Source organism: Cylas formicarius, unplaced genomic scaffold, assembly GCF_029955315.1.
Source record: "Cylas formicarius isolate icCylForm1 unplaced genomic scaffold, icCylForm1.1 PGA_scaffold_2__14_contigs__length_35257938, whole genome shotgun sequence".
NCBI lineage: Eukaryota > Metazoa > Arthropoda > Insecta > Coleoptera > Brentidae > Cylas > Cylas formicarius.
Genome location: NW_026844319.1, coordinates 12,597,957 through 12,622,044, shown reverse-complemented (window position 1 = coordinate 12,622,044; position 24,088 = coordinate 12,597,957). Strand labels below are relative to the sequence as shown.

At 33.5% G+C, this 24,088-nt stretch overlaps 2 protein-coding genes across 6 annotated transcripts in view; one reads left to right on the top strand and one right to left on the bottom strand.

Annotated features, from left to right (window-relative positions):
• LOC132697687 (uncharacterized) overlaps positions 1–2,066 on the top strand; it is a 29,550-nt gene extending 27,484 nt beyond the window's left edge. For 4 of the 5 annotated variants that reach the window (XM_060663249.1, XM_060663247.1, XM_060663250.1 and 1 more), the window contains exon 2: positions 1,251–2,066. In XM_060663249.1, the coding sequence (XP_060519232.1) occupies positions 1,262–1,873 (612 nt within the window). In that variant the 5' untranslated portion in view covers positions 1,251–1,261 and the 3' untranslated portion in view covers positions 1,874–2,066. Of the gene's footprint in view, positions 1–1,088; positions 1,168–1,250 lie in introns of those variants that run through there. The other variant, XM_060663252.1, reaches the window with a different exon arrangement.
• The window catches only part of LOC132697686 (thyroid receptor-interacting protein 11-like), a 72,471-nt gene that overhangs the window by 26,605 nt on the left and 21,778 nt on the right, over positions 1–24,088 (bottom strand). The gene's annotated exons all lie outside the window — the stretch shown is intronic.

Sequence of the window (24,088 nt, the reverse complement as noted above, 5' to 3'; positions counted from 1 at the left end):
ACAAGCGGAGCGTAGCGTAGGTTAAATGCATTTGTTAATTTGCAATGTTAAAACTGGATGTCGATATCTATATCTGAAAAAAGAAGTCAATTATTTCCTAAACTAAAATAACTGCTGACTAAAAAAATAAAATCATTATACAGGTTGTTTAAAAAAATATGGAAATATGGATCACTTTTAATTAACTTTCCGATTAGTTACTGTTACAATACCTCTTTTTATTACTAAAATACATAATTTTGGGGGACAATCAAATGTAGAGTGATACACAGCGTGTTCCATTGAAAAACTGACATTCATTTGCATTTTTGGCAGATCCTAAGTAAATATTTTTCTTATACTTGCTCAAAATTGACAAAAAATTACACAACACCTAATTTTTCCTTAAGTTTCTTCACCGGTGACGAGAATCATGTGACCCTGTCAATTTTTTTTTTGTGATGTAAAACTTAAATTTAAAAAGGAATTAATAATAATAGTTTTTTTTCATAACTGCTATTGAAAGTGCAACTTGAAGCCTGTGGCTTTTGCACAAACCTCACACTCTTGTGCAAACAGTCTCTTTCAAAACTTTTTGGACAATATAGTAAATATACCAACAAGCTGCAAACTTGTTCATACACTGTTTACAAGGTGGTGTAAATAAATAGGAGGAAATGTGTCCTTTACATTCTAGAAATTGTTTTGGATTAAAATTTAATTGTTTTTGATTTGTGCCATTGCAAACAAATATACAGCGAACGGCTATATTCTATATTCGTTTAAAAATCATAATTTTTTCTAGTGCATTTTTTACACTTAACATAAAGGGTGGGTAAAAAGTAATCCATTTTAGAATTCTGCATCAAATTTCACCTATCTTTTATAAGCAAAAGAATAAAAAAACAAATTTAATTTTGAAATGAACCGGTAAATTGTAAAGCAAAGTACCAGTAAAGTTCTTAAATTGTCACAATTGCTTTTCTGTCAGTGAAGAAAATGAATATCTGTTTGCTGCAAAAATACGCAGGAAAAAATTATGACGGACCTGATTTTTTCATTGTGTAATTCTTTGAAGAACTGTCGTCTTTGTCGTCTTTGTCATATTTTCGCTGTCATTATTACTCCACAATAAGAGACCATGAAAATTGGTAGTAGTCTTTGTGTGGGCTTTCAACGTCAAAACAGGTAACAATTGACACCTATTGTCAAAAATTCAACACAAAATGATCGGAGACGTTTGACAGATTTTAACTACCTCTTTTTTGCAGGATTCGCGACGATGCCCAATTTAGTTCTGCGTCCATTGATAATATGCGGTCCGTCTGGAGTCGGTAAAAGTACCCTGGTCAAAAAACTGATGGAAGATTTCCCCGACAAGTTCGGATTCACTGTGAGTCACACCACGCGATCACCTCGCGTGGGAGAAATTCACGGCAAACATTACTACTTCACCGACGAAGAAACAATGAAGAAAGCCGTCGACAATGGCGAATTTTTGGAACATGCTGTTTTTAGCGGCAACTACTACGGGACCAGTTTCAGGGCTATCGAGGAAATCGCGAAAAGGGGTCGCGTGCCCGTGATGGACATCGACATGCAGGGCGTGAAACAAGTAAAGACGAAAATCAAATCTTGGAGTGTGTTCGTGCAGCCTCCTTCGTTGGCGGAACTCAGAGAGCGGTTGGTGAGGAGGAAAACCGAAACGGAAACTAGTTTGGAACGGAGACTTGCCAAAGCTATGGACGAGATTAAATTCGGATTAACGCGGGGGAACTTCGATGCTGTGATAATGAACGTGGACTTGGACAAAGCGTACGCGGAACTTAAGGGCTTCGTCCGAGAGAACGTGCTCTCGCAGAACTTCTACAAAGGGACAATTGACGAGAGTTAAGGAAAAATGAGGTGCAATTTTTTGTGAAAGAAAATTCAACTACATGAATTTTTTATCTGCTGATTCTACGCCATAACAGCAAACAAGTATTACGGTTGCGCGTGAAAGTATTAATGATTATAGGTTAGAAAAATCTACACCATATAAAAGAAATAACGCATAACATGTAGTATGTAAACAATGCTTCTTCTGGGACGCGAAATAAAATATTTTATTCGTTTCTGTTTTGTTTTATGGCCCATAACTGTTATTGCGCGTGAATATACCGAGAGTTTAACTTTTCAGGTGCGCAGCCGGTACAGTGCTATATTCCGCGAACTCTTTGCTTTGAAACAAACGAACCAATAATAATTGGCACCATGCGATGTTAACAATAGCTTACGATTACGAATAATAACTTTGCGTATCGCTGTTTACTAAACGCGAAACAATTCCTTCAAACCAATAAATAACAATGCAGACATATGTTGAATTATAGAACCGGGTTCTCGGTAACAAATTCTAAAAGTTAATTAAAAATCACCTTATATGAAAAAAGTCCATGTAAAAACGTATCTCCGAAATTGCTTCGATAAAGTCCTAAGACAGGCTGCAAAATTCGAAATTATAACCCCTCTTACATGCCAAAGAAAGAAATACTAAAAATGCCCAAGGACCCAGACCAGTGCCTCCGAATTTTTATAGATCTAAATCTAAGGTAGAAAGCAGAACTTACAGATACGAAAATATACATGAATACAGTGAATCAGGTATTGGATTTTAAGAAAAGTGCTTGCACACGTCGATCTTTTTTTTTTCGGATTGCTTGCAGTAAATAGAGAATTTACAGAGTGGCTCAGAAAGTAGATGTCGATACCAAGTTCCTTTTTTTTTCAAAGAAAGTGAATATGGCGCATCTAAATCAAGTGCAGAGAATGGAACTTTTAATTTTTATTGAATATAAAGACAACGCGAGAACTCAAGAAGTTTGTAATTTGTTTAACGCAAAATGTCCAGAAAGACTCATTACAAGATCCACAGTGAGTAAGCCGACATTATTTTGTGAGGTGCTTAAAATGCCTGAGATAAACTTCTTGACAATATGGTAATCGATTTAAAATCCCTTCCAAAACATTACTCATGATATTTTGATTAATGTGCATATCGCACCTAATTCTAAATTTTAAATCAATTTTGTGTTTTTTCCTTATACAGTTCTGATATGAAATATCTATCTGATATCTATTGATCTTATTCTTCCAATATTCATGCACTTGTCGAACAAAATGGGGCGCATCACGATCCTATTCAAACGAAATCTGTCTACCTGGCATATCAGGCTAATTAGAATTTGGGAAAGAAAGTCCGAGAGTAGGAATTAAATCATCTTGAAGAAATTATAAATATTGGGCTCCGGTAATATTTTGATCGAAGAAATACGGTCTAATAATTTTGTTATTCAAAATCCCTGTCCAAATATATATTTTTTGAGGATGTTGTGTTTGATTTTCCCTCCTCCTTCAGGGATTATTTGTACTTTATTACCTATAACTTTGATTGTTTACCGTACCATTTAGACACAACATAACTTCATCAATAAACAGTACCTGACAATGAAAAACATGGATTTAAACTGCACATTTCATTGTCATTAAAGTATAGTCTGCGGTCGGGATCATCTTGGTTCATTTCCTGTAGTAACGTAATCTTGTACGAATGATACTATTCTTCTTTTAATACACGTAGGGTTGTGGGATTGACCGGTAATTGTTTTTGTGTTTATTGACCAGTCAATTGACCTAAATAATTTTAAAAATGCCATTAAATGTATATTTATTTTTTTAAATTTATTTATATTGCGCGTTACGTCGCCGTCGCGTCGTTCTGAGAACCAAATTATCATTGGGATTCTCCAAATCGCGAAGTATCGTGTTCGGATGTTTCTTGAAGGGGGTTATAGGTAAATTATACATCACGATTTATTATAAAATACATATTATTATTAAATAATGATAGATAACACTCTACAATTGCAAGATATTATTTAAAAAAAAATTTGACTAGTCAATTAAAAAGTGGTCAGTTGACCAGTAACAACGCTAAATACAAGCAAAGTAGTTCATTGTATAATATCATTAGTTGGAGCTATTTCAAAAGATGCACAATGGGGATTATCCTCAACTCGTGTTCTCATTAATATTTGGACGATCTCATTCTCTCAATTTTATTCATAAAAAGTATGATATAGCTATAGGGTATGACATATGAAAATTAGAAAATGGATTTTAAAAAAAGGCGTTCCATTAAAAAAAAAGAAACTTAGTATCTACATCTACTTTTTAACCCACTCTGTCTAATTTTTGTTTTCTGCAAAAATTAATGGATGTGTGCCAGTATTTTTCTATAAATCCAATACCTGATTTTTAAATGAATTTGTTCCATATTTCAGCCGTTCACTGTATATATTTACATTGAGATAATTAAAAAGAAAACAGGGACTCAAGGAGTGTCAATGACTAATAAACAAATAGCACAAGCAAAAGCGAGCATCCCGTCAATAAAACTATTAACGCCATAGGGAAACGATTATTATGGTAAAATTCTGGACTCTTCTAATATAAGTTGTACAGCTTCTAGAGAGGTGAAAGGTGCAGGAGGATAATCACCATTCCACACTTAAATCTCACTGACAATAAAAAAATATAAAGAAAAAACAGATTCTATCTATTAATAACATAACTGTAGAACAGCTAATTTTCCGAATCTGTATAATTGTATGCTTGAATAGGGTTTGTCTGACTTATTTATGATATTCACACAGCATGTGACATATTCTATTGAATTTTATACTGTATTCTCGATTTTGCATGTACAGCCTGGTTTACACCTGAAATGGAAATAGGAAACTATAATTTCCACCAACACTATCGTCTTTTCTCGCATCTTAGTTTCCAATGTCCCTTGTCCTCCCAATATCCGTCTTGGAAGCCTCTTTGCTGCATTTCAATTGCAAAACACTATTTCCAGGTCTTCTGCCTCTCAATTTTTCTTCTTTGAGATGACACTCAGTTTAGCATTTTTATAAACCACCTTTCATCTATCATTGGGTGAACATGACCCCACCATTTTAGGTCTTTAGCTGTGGTGTCCATTGGATTTAGTAACTTCCATTCAATTCTTGATCTCCTCATTCTGTGGTTTGTAAATTCGCCTTTTCACGTTAGGCCTGATCTGTTGACTTCAGAGAACCCAATTTGGTTGTTGGCACGTAACTGACCTAATTCGCTGTTTAATATTCACGTCACTGGAACCAGATGTTGTGAATGTTACTCCCATCAACCGCACTTATAATTCCACTGTTCAGCGCTAGATCTCTGTTTTCATCATTTATGACTATGTACTTAGTTCTGGTGGTATTGATGGTTACACCCCATTCTCGATATCCTTCGTCTAACTTTCGGATCATGTGGTAAGTATCGTCTACGTCTTCGGCCATAATAGCCTGATCGTCTGCAAAATGCAGTGTGTCCCCCATATTTCTAACAACGTCACTTACTTAAAGCAAAAGTTATATTTTAAATAAACTTTATCGAAGACCTTTAGATACAAGAAAATCGGTATAAATCTCATTGAAAACTTTTATTCTGGATCTAGTACCAGAGTACAATGGATCTTTATAGCATGTATATACATGGTGATTCATGCTGAGTGGCCTATTAAAAGTTCTGAAGAACTAAAAAAGGGAACTTGTTCAAATTTGGTACACGGCCAAATTTTCTACGAATTCAGGCGATAAACTATATTTTTCTGCTGCCGTCTGTAAAATGCCTAATTATACACCGATCTAGCATGCGGGAAGTGTCACTTTACCACGTCAGTTTCGTTTCTCACGAATTCGAGCCACTTCGGACATTTCCGGGATTTCACCGCACGGGTCAGGGAGCAATAGGATCTTTTCGGAGATATTACCCACGCTGTCAATTGTGACGTTTGTTTTTTTTTTTCGTTTTATTTTGCGAAAATGGACCCAAAAACTAACGGTCGTAGAGAAGGTATAGTATGCAACACGTTCGGTAAACTTTTTAAGTCACTCGTTTGTTAAGCACTCGCTCTGCTGCGCTCCGCTCGTGTCAAATAAACTCGTGAGTCAAATGCCGTTTACCGCACTTGTTGCATAATATACTATTCCAAAATATGCAATGTTGGAATTTCAAATGGAACACCCATGATATTAGCACATTTTTGGATTCTCCTTAAAATTCTTGATATTTTCATATGGTACTTCCCATAATTAATTTCAACTGAGAAAATGGCAGTTGAAAAGTGGCCATTTTGCCACTTTGACAGGCTGTAAACGGTTTTTATATTCTCATCTTAGTTTTTCATAAGCTATCAAATAATGTCAAATTTTTAATTGGAGTCATTAGAAAGCTTACAAACAATTCATGTGCCAACCATTTTGCTCCAATTTGAGTATTTTGGAATTTGGGGCTGGTTAAAGTTGGAAAACGGCTAATTTTTAACAACCAATATTGTGAAAACAGAAATTAGGTATAGGTACTATATGAAAAATATCAAAAATTATAAGAAGAATCCAAAAATGTACTGACAGGGGCGTTCTATTTGAGATTCCAATGTTGCCATTGATTTACGGTAGATATAGCAAACCCTGAACTTGCAAAACATCTTAAAAGATATAGTTTATCATCTGTTATCAACGATGAACAAGTTCCCTTTTTTTAGTTTTCCAGAACTAATAGGTTACTCAACGCTAATCATCCCTGTTTTATCTTACGGAAAAGTTTATAAAAGTACAGTACAACGGATTACATTCGAATATTAGGACCTAAACACTGACACGCTCCAAGATAACGCCCGTCAGTATTCCAGTCCTGAAATAGCTAACTTTTTTGATAATTGTTTAGTGTTGTACTCGCTGGTCTAGCTGGGGTAAGTCACTCTGTGGAATCTAGGCATTTCTTCAAGCAGTGAAAAGATCAAAAAATAAAATGTTCTGATATAATACCTTGTTTTTTGTCTTGTCTTTTTACTCTTGTACTTAAATCACATTGTTTTTCTAATAGCAAGGAGGCTAGTGATAACCCCAATGTTTAAAAACTGAAATAACCGTGAAATCTGGCACTATAGGATGTTATATATATTATCACCATTTGTGAGGGCTTTCAGGAGTTCACCATGGTATTTATAAGTTTCTATAATAAACGTAGTATCCTTAGTAATTTGACATGCTTCTCTCAATTTACCTTTCAAGCATTAGATTCAAGACTTCAAGTTGACGCATTTTTCTCCATAATTGGAGTTTGAAGCCAATAAAATATTGTTTTTACTTAAGTCGACATAAATCATATAAATTTGTTGCCACAGGTTCTTAGTGAATTAAAAATAATAATAGACAATACAGCTCATGATTACTTTAATTATCTATGACCCATTAAACGACATTCTTACAACTTAAAGAAATCAATAATCGGTAAAGGTAAAATAGTTGGATGCAAATATTTCTTGATTGCATACATGAATTAAGTATAAGAACTAACCAAGGCTAACCATAATTGGCTAAACCAAGATAAACAGGATCGATCGATCTTACACTGGAAATCATACTTCATAACTATGATAAGTAATAGAATATTTGATACTCTTGGAACACAAAGCTAGGCACGGAGTAAGAATGTCAAAAATGGATTAAGCAGTAAGCTTACTACAAATGGTTTAGAACCAACATTGATTGTAAATGATAGCAAAGTATACATACAAAAACAAAATTATTATAGAGAGATGATAAGGAACAACCAAAAAGAAACGTGGGAAAGAATTGACGCGTAGGTGACAAAAGGCATGGAAGCTGATTCGATTCATAAGACAAAAAACGTCTTGCAAAGTAAATATAAACCAAAAAACTGAAAGAAAACGAAGGGGAACGAGGGTAATACACAAATATCACCAGAATTTAATGAAGGCACTCTGTCAGTCTGTCAAAAAAACAAACCACCTGAACCGCAAGGACTTCCAGCAGAGCTTTCAATGCCTACTGGAGCATTTTTTCACAAAAAATGTCGCGATATTCTTCTTCTTTTGCTTCAAGGCTTTAAGTCCGATGTCCGATGTTGTCTTACCCTTATAAATAGTATCACGTTAGCGGTAATACCAGCAAGCACCTGGTGAATAAATTGAATAATACCCACATGTGGGTTTTCACACTTATAACGGAAAAGGAAAATGTTATCTACCGCAAATTACGGAAAATATTCGTACTTACCTATATGCCATACTATACAGGGTTTCGCCTTTCAATTTTTAGAATTAAGTTAAGTGCCAAATGTTCTTTTTAAAAATATTTTCAACGACCTGTCGCTTCCGGTTCAACCGGAAGTTGCTTATTTCTTATTTCAAATGTAACACCGCATATATTATTACTGTGTGAAATTTTATACATATTTTATGTTCAACGTCCTATATCTATGTCTAACCGTTTTTGAAATATTTGAACTTGAAAACAAAATTAACCCCGTTTAACCAACTTTGATAATGCATATTTTTTAATGCATAATTTTAATTTATTAAAATCAGCAAGTAGGCTCAACCGGAAGTGACAGGACGTTGAAAATATTTTACGAAAAAACTACACGTGGCCACCTTAACCTCAAAAATTGAGAGACGTTTCTAAATTACATTTCAATACATTTTTAATGAGAGGGTTGGTTGACAAATTCTGTATACTTTCTACAATTTCTGAATATGGCGGTAGAAAAGCTTTAAAACTAAACATTAAAACGCACTATGTAGTATATAGTGTCTCACTTTAGTTTTCGTGCTAACAACAATTTTTGGGCACTTAGATTATCTGATTAAGATGGTGAATGCAGAAAAACCTTTGAATACCTCGGAATAAATCAGAATGTCGCATTTAATCAAATATATATACTTATAATATTGATTCCCATGTTTCTTTTTAGTAAGCTGGCTACGATTTGATGATATAAAACTCCGTTTTAAAACATAAATTAGACTAAATGTTGAAAAAAAATCGGTTATAACTAATTTCAGGCCAATCTAATAGAAACTTTTATTTTCTGTACAGGCTGGATTAAAAAATTTACAGAGTGTACCATAAAAAAAATAGTTTTGCTGATTTATTGCGATAAATATTCAACTGTTTTTCCGCATTCGCCATCTTGATTAGTTTGAAAAATACTATAGCTTTGCTTACGTTACCGACTTCGCATGTCGAAATAAAAAGTTAACACTAGATACTATGTCAAAACTAGTGAACGAACAGCATAACAAGATTCCCTAGACAGATTAGAAACATCATACGTATATAGACTAATTTTACAACAATCCTTTATTTTTAAATTCCCTAGATAGCGATAAGCTAACGTATTTTTGAAAATGATTAATGAAAACGAATATAGCCGAGAATTTTGAATCGATAGGTAAAGAGAAACCAAACCTATTAAAGTAGTTAAATACCGAGCGTTCCATGTCAAAAATCAAAGAAATTAGTTTTCATTTCGAATTAAAAAAAAACTTCTGTAAGAAATATCACTTCATTAAACTCTCAGTAATGCATTGGACCACCTTAAAGATCATTTTTAATATGATGAAGGAATAAAATTTCCATATTTGTATTTTTGTATTTTAAAACACACTGTATATTTGAAACTATTTTTAGACGGACAGTGAGACGGTGGGATAAGCGTTATGGTATTTAGAATAAAGTTTTTTGATATTAATAAGGGAATCACGCGATATATTCTAATGGCCATTTTGTTTCCGTAGCATACAGAGTTAGTAAAAACTAACCAAACCAAAACTAACCAAGGCTGAGAAAGTTGGAACGATAAATTTCAATACTGGGGGTTTTTGAATATGTAGAATTTAAAAATGCTATCAGCAACGTTGTCAGACTTACAACTTTTACGGTACACGTCATAATTTTGTTATTTTAAATGGATTGCCCGATTTATTTTTGCAAAATTCCAAAATTTGTTTCTTTAAATTACTGAAGTACGGCAATGCCGATTTTTCGCTAAAAAGTAAGGGAACTCATATCTCCAAAACTGCCAATGCTGGAACGATAAAATTCAGTACCTGTAGAGCAATGTTGTCAGATTTATGCATGTTTAAAAAAAAAACAGTTTTAGAAATATTTCCGCGTTCCGATACTTTTTATTAACCCGGTATAGCAAACTTATTTGAAATTTTGAAAATGCGTTTAGCAGATGCGGCAGAAATTTCGGCTAAACTATATATGGCAATTCGATCCGAAGCAATCTTCAGCAGTATTTTCACGTCACAAACGTTTATCTCGAAAAAAGTTTCCGGATTAGGCGATTAAACACTCGCGTCTTATCGTAACTACAAAATAAGGATTAAGCTGAAAACGATACACAAGTATTGCGAACGCGCACACGCAGGTACTAGAAAAAAATATGACCGCTTAATAGGAACAAACGTATAGGCAATCGAAGTTTACATTATTACGTCTCTCGGCGGCAATTTCGCGTTCAAACCGGAAACGGATACAACTTAGGAGACAAAACCGCATCATCAAATTTCGTTTAGTTTTTTCAAATTTTTTAAACGTTTCTCTTCCAAGTACTTTAAATAACAAATCGACATCAAGGCTGTGTAACTGAATACCAAAGTTCAGGTTAATAATATGTGTAATGTCCGCGCAATGAAAATTCACTTTTTTTTCCAAATTGTATTTGTTCGTGTTCGCGAGCTGCAAAAAACTATCAAAACTATATTTTTATTCCAACCTTAAACATATTTGTCCCCACCAGCATCTTTTGTCGCGAAGTAACAGGCACAAAATACAGAGCGATCAAAAAATATGCTTTCGATTAATCTATGGCATTCTCCTCTGTGTAGATGTACAGAATTTTACATTCTTTACATTACTGAAAGATGTATATTTTAACACAATGGCGTTACAATATTGTTCATACATTAATAATCACTCGGTTCTAACAGTCTGCTACTTGCTTTTGTTTTTATTTCTGTTATTGTGATAATATCATATATTGTAATTATACCATATTTATATATATTTAATGTAAATTTTTTATCTTTTTTTTTCTAAAATTTGGGTTAGGTCTTTATATGTCTTTTTAATTTTAGCAATTTTAACATTTTGTATTTTTTATTAGGCAATATCCCGAACAATTGAAAAACTTTATAAATGGGTGTATTTAAATATTTTTTCTCTTTATATTTAATTATTATTATGAACAGTTGTCCTTTAAGGTAATATATAATAATATAATATAACATAGAGAATATAATATTATACACTTTTACACAAATTAAGGAAAATTTGGCTAACTAACTAACTAAAATCAATTAAATTTTTACTATAAACTTGAAATTAGTGTTAATGGTAATGAACTACCATTGCAGCAAATAAACTATTAATATTATAATTATTATTCCTATTATATAACAGAACTATAAAACAAAAGCAAAATTTAAGTGAACAATTAATTTTAGAAAAATCAATGTTAGTTCAAGTGAGTTCCTTAGGATGGATTGAAACTTATTTTGCTTAGGGTCTAACTAGCACCCTCTACATATTATGTGAAAAAATGAAATGTTATTGTGTTCGCCAATTTGAAAAATTCCCGAATCAAAGTTCTCATGTCGATATTTGAAAAACTGCTTGAGAGATAGAGAAATAATAAGTTAGAGAACTTAAGTTTAACACCTGCATCTCACTAATAATAGAAATTTTACTAAGGCATATTTGGCCCAATATCATTATTTTCACGGCATTAATCTATGTTTTTTGAGATACTTTTCAACTATCCTAACTTTTCCAGACGATTCGCAGGAAGAATATTTTTGAATGGGATCTCCTCCTTCGTACTCAGACCATTCGCGATATTTTTAAAAATATTGAAACTGAAAAATACTGAGTAAGCACACGTCAATCAAAATTGTTTCTTGCGTATTTTTTTAAGTAAATAGAAAATATACATGGTAGCTCAAAAAGTAGATGTCGATACCCGATTATTTTTTTAAATAGTAATTTTTTAAAATCCATTTCTGTTTTTTCCATCTCTCTTACTTTTTATGAACAAAAGAATAAAAAACAGAAATTTAATTTCGAAATGAATTTGTAAGTAGTTAATATATTTCTGATTCTTAAATTGTTACAATTACATTTCGGTCAGAAAGTGAATATGACGCATCTAAATAATAATAATAATAATAATAATAATAATAATAATAATAATAATAATTTTATTCAATGAAAAGGATGAACAAAATAAGATATTTTGTGCCTCCGTTTTTAAACCTATCCTAAGAAGGTAGCAGCGATAGGCAGGAAAAATACATATAAAAAATAAATAGATACATTCCTAGTACGATCTGTGCAAATAGAGGGACTTGCACGTTGGAAATAGTTTACAGTAGACATTACTTAAATATTTAATGATAATAATACTTCACGCAGGTGTGTGGAAAAAGTATTGTTTAGCAATTTAAGAGACTGATCCAATGCATTCTATGTTTTAGCCATGTCATATGTAAAGGATCTTTTAAAAAGATCCAGAGGTGTGGAATGGAGAAGTGAACAGGCCTTTAAATCTTAAATTTAAATTGTGAACGTTCGTGTTTTTTTTTGAAAAGATAGCGTCGAGACTTCAATCTTATAATTTTGTGATGAAGATTACATTTATGGAGATATCGTTGATTTTTCATATTAAGCCATTAGACTCCCTTCAGTTTATGACTAACAGGCCTGCCGCGTTTAATCCCAAAAATGGATCTTAGAGAGTATTTCTGGATTTATTGAATCCGTTCTGAGGCAGTCGCTGTCAGACATGGGCCATAGACGACATCGCAGTGGTTAAAAGAAGATAAAACTATCGAATCACAAACACAATTTTTTAATGATTGATCTAAAATATTTTTAGAATCATATCAGCATTTTAAGTGAGCAATGGATTCTTTAATACATTGTGTAACGTGACCAATAAATCTTAGCTTACTCTCGAACATAAGCCCAAGGTTTTTTGCCTCCGTTTTCAGAGGAATGCACACATTCGATATTTGTGATAATCGATCAACATCCACGGGCCTACCAAAGAACATTGCTATAGATTTTTTTGGATTTAGATGGAGTGAATGTTCTAGGGACATCCTCTTATCGATTTGTAGATCATTATTTATGATTTGACAGCTTTCCAAAATTTTATCTCCCGAAAATGAGTAATAAACTTGTGCATCATCTGCATACATTTGGGTTTTGCAATGCTGTATAAAATTACGGAAACGCGGACGTATATATACAGTATAAAATTGAGGCACCCCAGATATTATGCACGGCAGTCTGATTGCTGTCCATTTAGAACCACTTTTTGTGTACGACCTTGTAAGTAGTTCTCCATAAATTCGACAGCACCCTCATCAATCCCTATGAATTTTAGAATAGTTGGTGATTCAAGGTATCAAACGCCTTAGAGTAATCCAACATGACCAAGATGGTACATTTGGCTTGGTCGTTTATCAGTGGCGTTTAGGAGAGCATTTGCACAACTGTGCCCATTCCTGAAGCCAGACTGATTTTCAGGAAGAATACTATTTTTCTCCAAATGATCAATCAGTTGCGTTTTAATGACATTTTCTAGAATTTTGGGAACTACAGACAAAATGCTAATAGGGCGTAATTCACTATAACTTGTGGGACTTTCAGTTTTAGAAAGAGGCACAATATGTGCGATCTTCCACGTGGAAGGAAAAATGGAATTATTGATGCAAAAATTAACGATGTGGCAGATATATTAAGAATAAATGGACAACAAAAGATTAGAAAGTTCACATATAAACCATCTGCTCCGACTGCTCTGGACTTAATGTTTAATGTTAAAAATTTCGACGCATCAGTCTCTGTGATAGGACAAAATTTCAGCTTCGAACCAGTCAAGACAATTGGGTTATGATAATAGTCCGATATGATATCCGTACTAGAGGTGGGTGACACCGGGATTGAATTAAGGAAGTACCTATTGATTTCATTAATGTTACGGAGTTGAGGTGGAATATTTGATTTTTCCTTTGTGCTAATAATATTAAGATTTTTTAAAGATTTCCACACTTCTTTCGAGCTACGATTTAACACATGTTGCATATAGGCCTTTTTTTTCTTTTTTAATTGTCATACTTGTAAAATTTCTGAGACTTTTGTATTGTTCAAAATCACATTTCGACATTTTCAGTTCTTTTATATTTGATTTTATTTCGGGTATTTATAAGTACTTTAATGTTGTCTGTTATCCACGGTATATATGGTTTAGGAGAATGACGGTTTTTAAAGGTGCGTGCAAATCCATTAATGAAATCCAGAGAATTGAAATTTTAATTTTTATTGGATATGAAGGCAAAATCAGAACTCACGAGGATGTTCGCAATGTGTTTAACTCAAAATATCGAGAAAGACCCATAACAAGATCCACAGTGAGTAAAATCGAGGGAAAATTTATAGAAACAACATGCCGCCACAAGATCATCTACGGCCACAGAATACAAAAACTAATGAGAACACAAGATTAAAAAAGTTGCATGCATCTTCTGAAGCAGTTTCGAACAATGATGTTAACTTTGCGTGTAAGATCCCGACTGCAGACTACAGTTTTGTGAAACTATGATGCAAATGTGCAAGTTAAATCCATTTTTTCATCTTCGGATACTTCAATGATGAAGCCACGCTTTGTTTAAATGATACAGTAAGTAAGAAAAATTGTAGGTATTGAAGTACAATCACCGACGGATGAGAGGAAATCACACCCTATATTTACAATTTTTTCAACAGCATGGTGCTCCGATCCATTTTGCTCAACAAGTACGTGAATATTTACAGTATTTCCTGGACAGTGGACTGACTGGAAGGGACTGCAAGATCTCCAGTGGTTTTTTCCTCTAGGGATATTTAAAATTAAAAGCGTATGAAGAAAAACCACAAAATTGAGGTGATTTAAAAATCAGAATTAGATACGAAATAAGGCCAATTAATGAAAATATCCTGGGCAATGTTTTGTAAGGGTCATTAAACCGATTATCATATTGTCAGAAGTTAATGGTGGGCATTTTCAACACCTAATAAAATAGTTTGACAAGCCCTCTTGCTAAAAATTTTCTCTCAATTTTACTTAATGTAATGGGTCTTTCTGAAAATTTTGAAACAAACAAATTACAAACTTCTTCTAGAGTTCTCGTTTTGTCTCCATATCCAATAAAATTTAAAACTAAATTTTTTTGCGTTTCATTTAAGTGCGCCTCTTCTCTTAATTCTCTGTTATCTTCACTTCGGATGACACCTAATTATATGCAAGTTTCACGGGGTATAAGGCTGCAGAAGTTTTAAACAAGTTAAATTAAAGTTTAAATAAGTCGGCCATTTAAAGATTGGGCTAGTAAGCTGCTTGACATTTCAATCAATAATGTTAAAATAGCGGTTTGTTTTCGAATGCAAAAATTTGAGTGTTATTTTGGATAATAAATTAAGGTTCAAGAATCATGATCCTAAAATTATACAAAAAGGTTATTGTAATTTAAGGAACTTATATAAAAACAGAAAGAACAGAAAGTTAAAAAAATCATTGTCTCAAGCTCTTCGACTTGTATCGCACAGACTATTAAAATTTTGCATTTGGTCCTTGTTTGGATTTTGGACACTAAAGCCAAACTACCAAAAGGTGTGTATACAAAAAGAGCAATTTCATATTCAATCTAAAACCCAAACACCATGTAAGTGAAAAACAAAGAATTAATATTGCCGACAGACAAAAACTTTTTACATAAGATGCTCAAAACTGGATACTCGGGATATTTGACAATATATATGAGATACCAAAAATGTACAAAGCTATATCTCAGAATTCATATTCTTATGTAACTGTTAAACTGCTCGAAAACTCATCTAGCAGTTTTTTAAACAAAATGTAGATTTAATTTTATTGATTTAATTATTGTTCTACTATTTTAGTATTTCTTTTTGCCTACTTCAATAGTATTACCTATTTGTTGCAAGAGATAGGTATAGTCGGTGCGATTTGTGATGGCAGACTCTGTCATAAAACCAAGAGAGAAGGTGCCTCAGTATTTTACCTGCTTCCACTCGTATACTAAGAATAATAAAACCCACCCATTTACCAACCAGTGTCTACCTTTGCCTATTAAGCCCCTGTGTCGTACACTCGACAGGGATAGCACCAACTACCGTAATCATAACAGTAGTTTCCACTAAAAAACAGCGGCGCATTTTTCGAAAACTGCTGCCGAAACTCGAAAGGCCGTCTTGAATTATTATGAACAATGCACTATATCATTCTTGACTAAAAATATACCGAATACAAAACAAGAAACGAAGAAATTATCAATTGGCTGCGCAGTAAGCGAATTAATTACCCACAAGATGGTCCAAAATGTTAAAAATTGTCAAAAATTACAAAACCAACTTACCGCATGCTACAGACGAAATAATTGCTGAAGTGGCTTATCAAGTTTTAAGATTGCCCCCTTACCATTGTACATTTAATGCCATAGAGTTGATGTGGGCTCAGCGTAAAATAATTTTTATAAAAATAATAAGTGAGGTACGATGATGCTGCAGTACTATCTGCAGACAGTTACCAAAGAAAATTGGATCAGTAGTACAACACATACAGAAAATATAATTGATATAATTAATGTAGACGAGGGGTCAGTTTATGGTAGTAGCAGTTCCAATTTTGGCTCTGATTGATGAAGATGTTTCAACGTAACTACAAACTTGCCTTGATCAGATAGACATTTAGGGTGGAACAACATATGTTGAAGTATAAGTGGAAACAAGATGAACAATTTATTTTATTCTGTGTAGCGTTTTATTGCCGACTATGCCATCACAAATCGTATCTACTATATATGATATGCAGGAATTGTGCGTGAAATTTGAAGCATAATTCGAAAATCTACTAACCCTGTATATTTTCTGTTGACTACGAAAAAGACCTCATTTTTTAACGAATTTGTTTCATATTTTTACTGTTCAAATCCATCCATCAAATCTAAATATGACTGACTGACAACTGTATTATGCATTCTACCTTGGATTGCATCAATTATTATTTTTATTATTTGCATCGCGATCCCGCATCGACAACTATATAAACGCATCGCGCACAATTAAAAGAAATTAAACTAATAACATACGAGCAACGGTCCGAAGGACTCCTGATTACCGGCGCAAATGTCATTAAAAAAAAACTACTCACGTGATATCGGCGACACTGGCAAATCTTATTAGCGAAAATGCACTCACGTCAATGGCGGGAAATGGAGGAAGGCGCACGAAATTTTCTAGTGTACCGCCCCACCGTGAAAACGCGCATCGCGGTAACCGACACCTACTACGGTGCACTAGGCACTCGGATGCACAAAAAAATGGTGGAGCGTCGGCGGTACCGCTGCGAAGGTGCGGCGCGTGCGCACCCCGGGTTGAAAAATGTAGCCGCCTGAGGCGGCGGACAAAACGTCGGGCGCCGCGCCGCTTCAACGGAAACCGTTGAAAAATACCGTTGCATTTCTTCCGACTTTCGAACGATCGTTCTACGAAATTGACAAACGCGATAAACTAATCAAACATTGGAGCGACCGGTGAACGAAAAAAAATTGGTCTCCCATTCCGCCGTCACTGCGGTTATCAAGGGGGTTGCGCGGAAAGGAAAGCCGCATTTGAAAATTATTTATGAGTCTTCTTCTTCTTCTTCTTCTTTCTTGCTTACAGACGAGGGACTTTTTGCGTCTCTCATCTTGGCGTGGTTTTTATCTCTTGTTTAAAGGCGATTTCCTGATTGTATTCGGCAACTGATGAGTTTCTGTTCTATTAGCTCTTTCACGTTCTTTGTATGTATGTATGTATTCTTTCTGCATATGCATGGAATCTCAAACGGAATTTTATCTTTGACGGATCAAAGATGTTGAGATATTTTTGTACAAGTGGTTTTGATCTTCTATTTATGAACTTTTGATATATGGTCGGTGATGTTTTAAATGTAAGGAAGGACAACAGTGGCAAGTGTGGTGTTGTTGCGGACTCATTATCTTGGGAAAGTTGTGGTGAAGTGGCCTGAGATAGTTTTACGGCTCTGTAAATAAGAGAGTTATAAACGATGATTTTCGGGTCGGAGGGTGATATAAACCATGCATTAATGTATCGGTCTGTGTGCGTAGGTTTTCTGTAAACAGAATGACCCAATGTTAGGTCTGATTTTCTATTGATAAGAATATCTAAAGATGGGAGATTATTATTAGTTTATAATTCAATGGTAAAATGTATGTTAAGGTGTATAAAGATTAAGTGGCCAAGAAAATATAGTAGAGATTCTTGACCATGAGGCCAAATAATAGAAGTATCATCAACGTAACGTTCCCATAACTTTGGTTTGATGGAAGATATCGAAGGCTTGCATAAGTTCCAGACGTTTGTGCAAAAATTTGACCGTTATAAAATATGTTGTCAAGCATTTTTCGATTAAGGTGAGAAGGTTTGGTTGCAGATTCCCGGAATTTAATATATCTGAAATGATGTTGAGAGTTTCAGAAATAGGGACCTTAGTAAAGAGAATTTCAACGTTAAAGCTAACCAGAATATCCTGTGGATCTAATGTAATGTTATTTTAACTAAATGAAAGGAAATACGAAGAAGCCAACAGGACGATTGGTGAAACGTCAGCGAGTTCGATTCAACAACAACCGACGCAGGAAGAATCCAGAAGCTTTGTAAATGGTATTACAGTGACCTGTGGGAGTAAAAAATTGACGTTTCCTCGTGTTAACCGATAAAGTTCAACGCTACCAATGGCGGAATAATGCTCTCGTTACTAAACTTTATAACATAATACAATAATAATCAACTTTATTTCACATTGTACTACAAATGAATAACATGAAAATATCCTACCAAATACAAAGGGAACCATCGTTAACACAGGAAAAGGTAGTAGATTTTATTACAAATTTCAATAACCTACATTGTATTAATAAAACAGTAATCAAATACTACAGAACAAAGTCTTCTACAAAGTAAGGTTCTAAATCTGTTAGTTATTTTTTTATAGTACATTTAAAGATTTTTAAATTTGCAATTGCTCTTACTTTATTTGGTAATTTGTTATACCATCTCAGGTACCACTAATACGAACTTCTTTCAGTTAAGGTTAAATGGAGAATTGCGTAATTTATATTTAAGGTTCTGGAATTATATCTGTGAAATATCTGCAGCTCGAAGTCTTTTCATTGTCAAAACAGAATATCAAAGCTTCATAAATATTTAAAGCGTGTACAGTCAAAATGCCTTCAGCTTTGAACACCCCTCTACAACTCTCCCTAAATAGTATTTTTTTGAACCACGAAAATTTTCTGTAGTTACCACTAAAACACGCCTACTTTTTACGTAGAATCCAATGGAATACGTGACTTTTTCAGTTTTTTTTTTAATTTTCTGAATTATGATATAAAGTTTTGTATTTTTAAACGGGACACCCTGTATAATTTTACTTCATATTCATTATTATAATATTTTAATATGACTTCTTATAGGAGGTCATGAAATGCAAATAAATTATGATTATTATTATTGTTAAATATTTTATTTAATAATTGATTTTAATTATTATCTAAATTAAAAATTAAATTAAATTAAATTTAATCAAATCATCCGTGTTATCAACTTTGCTATAGCAAATTTAATTTAAATTTGCATTACTTTAAAAACTGAAAATAATTCTAAACGCAAATCTAACTTTACAGCTAAAGAAACTGCTCAAATTGACTTCCATTATAGTGAATGCAGTTTTGGCATATTTTTCTTGTTCTCCGTAAAGTAATATAATGGGTGGGATTTCACATTTCTTAATTCCCTTTCAGTGGCGTTTCACAGATTTTGAAAGTAGCCAAATAAGAAGTTATCACATACTGATAAGTCGGGAGACCTGGGTGGCCATCTTTTTGGACCGCGTGTGCAAATCCAGTGACTAGGAAAATTATTGTCTAGATATGGATTTCAGAATTATACGCACTAGCTCCGTCCTGTTGAAAAAACACACTGTTTAGCTGAGCTAACGGAACTTCTTCGCATATTTCTGGTAATATGTTATATTACTTCCTAAAATAAAACACGAAATACTAAAGCCGAATCTGCCTTGTTGCTCCCGAGGACATACAATATGTTCGTTTTCCTGGGACAGATAATTTTCCTATAGAAATCATTACCTCAGCTGATAATTTGTAAATACCAATGACAAAATTCTCAAATTATGAACTAACTTAAATTTATACTGTTTAAACTTAAACAACAAATCAAATTCCTTTATAAAATGGCCGAAGCAATATTCAGTTTAAAATATCAAATTAGAACTAGAATTAGAATAAGAAAAATTGCACTATAACAACTAAAATTAAAAACGTAAGGTAAAGTGTTACATATTCTCGGAAAGCCCTTAGAGGATGCAATACAATGACGAAAAAATATACAGGGTGTCCCATTTAAAAAAACACCACTTTATGTTATGATTTCAAAAAATTGAAAAGGGTAGCTACTTCATTGGATTCAACGTAGAAAAATCTCATATTTTTTCGATAGCTTAACTATTAAGGGAAAGCCGCAAATATCGAAATTTCTAAAATCGTCATGTAGCTCAGAAACGCAATGGAATAAGAAAATTCTCTTAACGGCATCTTTCGTTTCACAAAAAAGTAGCACCATGACCGGCAATCCACAAGCCTCTAGTTTTATTCTAACCGAGATATCTCAAATTTCGAGTTTAATAATAATACTTAGAGTGTAGCAATCTCTAAAAGAAAGCACGTTACTTTAAATTTGCAACCAAAGTCAGAAAGAATAAATAAATAAATCTATTGCTGGCAAATATGATGTCGGAAAATTCACGGTTTCTGAATAGGGAAGAAGAAAGGATATATCAGAGAATTTATTGCGCCTTCGGACTCTGGACCCGGAAGCAGTCAAAGTTAGCGGGTATCCTGAAATGAAAAAGGCATTTTTTACCTGGTTTCTTCAGGAAAAAGCACGCGGTATATACAGGATCAACCAAATTCGAAAGGGACTGCTAGATTAATACAGGCAAAGGTGCGCATTTTGATGCTTACTTTAAAGCCATTTTAAAATAGAGAAAATTCCAATTAGTTCCGGAGATATCAGAAAAAACCGAAAATTGGCAATTTTTTTTTAATTAAAAAATCTTTTTTTTTTTAAACAAAGTACAACTCTTTCTCCCCTACAAGTTGGCATTATTAAACTTTAAGTATGACATTTCGATTTTGTGTGCCCATCAACTTCATTTCTTTAAATACAGACTTGCATTTTTTTTAACATTTCGAAAGAGCTCGTCATTCTGAAAAAATACAGGTATCACTCTTTCACTCATTACCGTTCTAAAATTGAAAATCCCAATTTACACAAAAAATAAGGTGGCTTGACAAATTTCTTAATTATTAAACGACAGTAACTTTTTACTGTTGTATGTAGTAAAAAAGATGTTTTCAAATGCGGAAAAACGGGATATTTTATTTATTACGATTCAGTCAGAAATTCCAAAATTGTCAGTGAACGGTACATAAATTAATATCCCCAGAGAGCGCAAGCGCATCCAATTTGGATAGAAATTTGTTGGAACCATTTTAGCAAGCGGAGAAATGAGTATGGTCGCCGAATTGATCCTAATAAGATATTATAAATATCGTAAGATATTAAATCTCTAATTATTTTATTTTGATTTTGTTAATAACAACACCTCGAGCACCAGTCAGATATTTTGAAAATGACCTGCAAATTCCGATAATGCGAATACAAAATCCACTACAGTCAAAATTTTAGACCTGGTGATGCGGCTAGAATTCTGTAATTGGCTCCAAAATAAGCTTGAAGTAGATGTGTATGGTGTATTGAATTGATTAATTGGTATAGTGAACATTACTAGTCCATGGAGAATCAACGGTCACATCAAGAAGTGAGAGTACAGGGGCTAGCGTCCTTTAATATTTGGGTAGTCCTCTTAAAAAATAAAATTACAGGTTCAAAACATATGAAAGAAGCTTAACGTTCGAAATATATTAAAAAATGATAATAAATAATATTTTCACCAGTTTGATGAATATTGTCCAATCGTTATGGTGGCAACAAGACGGCCTCACAACAAATAAGTGGATAGGAAATCGAAGCCCTGAGAGAAGTCCAGATAAAAATCCACTGGGTTACTTCTTATCGGGTGAGACCCCGAATGAAATAAATGAACATTGGCTCAATTTAGTTCGAGAAAGCAGACCTATTCCTGCTCTGTTCATTCAATGGGGCAATATTAAAATTGCGAAGGCTTATCGCAAAATGCATTGAAGCAGATGGCCTTTTAATTTTAACATGTTACATGATTCTAGGATGCTTTATTACTTACGAGAACAAAGAAATTTTATATTTTCATTATTAATTTAATAAGTGTATTCTTCAAAGGTTCTCAGTTGTTTCCTTGTTGATTTAACATTTTTTCGTATTTATTTCAAAAACACATATTTTGCTACTGTGATAATTAGTTACCAAAGTAAAATAAAATTAAAACTCCAATATTTAGCACATACGTCAAGACGGTTTGCCGCAATAATACTCTTGCCTGATTGCCACCTTATTTTCTGTATAAACTTGGTTTATTGGTAATTTTGGGGCGTTATTGTTTAGTAAATCATTAAAAATATAATTCGAAATAAAAAAATGCAGAAAATTAAGTCCGAACCATATGACGCAAATATTTAAAATTTAATAATATTATTTTATACGGGGAAAAAAGTTGCAAATTAAGACTGGGAAAAAAAATCTAATTAGTTAGGATTAGAAATAATTATGAGTTTGTATTTATGCAATGAAAAATGGCGGAATGAATGATTACTGTAACGTAATCAATAAAATTTGCGTATGAAAATCTTATAATGTTTATTGATGATTATTAATATCCCCATTTTTCATTTCGGGTACTCTTTTATCAGGTGATATAATATGTGAAACAACAAAATTCTTTCATCGTCAATTATTTCCTCAAAATAAAAGATTCAAAGCGAGTTCTGGGTGGCTTCAGAAATTCAAAGACCGGTTTCGTATAAGACAACTGAATATTTGCGGAGAATCACTTTCCAGCAATCCTGATGCAGTAGATCTATTTAAAGCGAGACTATCGCAAAAAATTAATAAGTAGGATTTCAAGTTAGGCCAGATTTACGACGCGGAAAAGAGTGGGTTATTATTGACCAACATTTTGCACTTGGACGAAAAATCAGTAAGGATAGGAAAGGATAACGTTTATGCCTTGTACCAATGCTTCGGGCAGCCGCAAACTGAAATTGTTTATTATCGGAAAATCAAGTAACATTCGTGTATACAAGTTTGTTATAACGGTCAAAGAAAGATTGAATGACAAAAGACATTTTTCGTGAATGGTTCAGACTGAGTTTGTGCAGTCAATTTATCTCAAAAGGCGCTTCAAATTTTAGACAACCTTTCAGACCATACTGACGATTTAACGAACGACTTTTACGCCCTTGCTAAAAACAATCCTCGATTCGCAAACTGATATTCAATGGATGAAGCATGGCCTTGTGTCAGCAATGAATTATTAAAAAATTCATGGAAGAAGCTCTTCTCAGCTTGAAGACGTATCTTCTGATGATGTCAGTTTTGCCAGAGAGAGTTGAGATTACTGACAGAAAATTTATTTGAGAAAATCAGGGAAGAAGAACTTTTAGTTATCTTTAACTGGACAACAGAAAGAAATGAGATATTTTTGACAGGTGCTGACGAGATTGAAGTAGCCTCAAAAGACAAAAAATCTAGCTCCGGTGTTGTTAAACATAGTGAAGCGATTAAGTCGAGTGTAGCCTAATTAGAGGTTGCCAAATTGTTGGTATATCCACGCTTGGATTGCTGAAGATGTTTTCATTGTTTCTAATGAAAGCTGCTTCTTTAAATTTGCGCTTTCTCCAATGCTGCTCTCTGTGTACAACCCGCGCTCTGGACCATTGGATGTTGTGTTGTTTGGTCCACACATGTTCTGCGATACCTGATTTTTACGTTTCACCCTTCATTGTATGTTTTTTATGTTCTTCAACTCTTATTTTTAGAGGTCGTCTGGTTTCGCCAATATATGACTGTCCGCAGTCACAGGG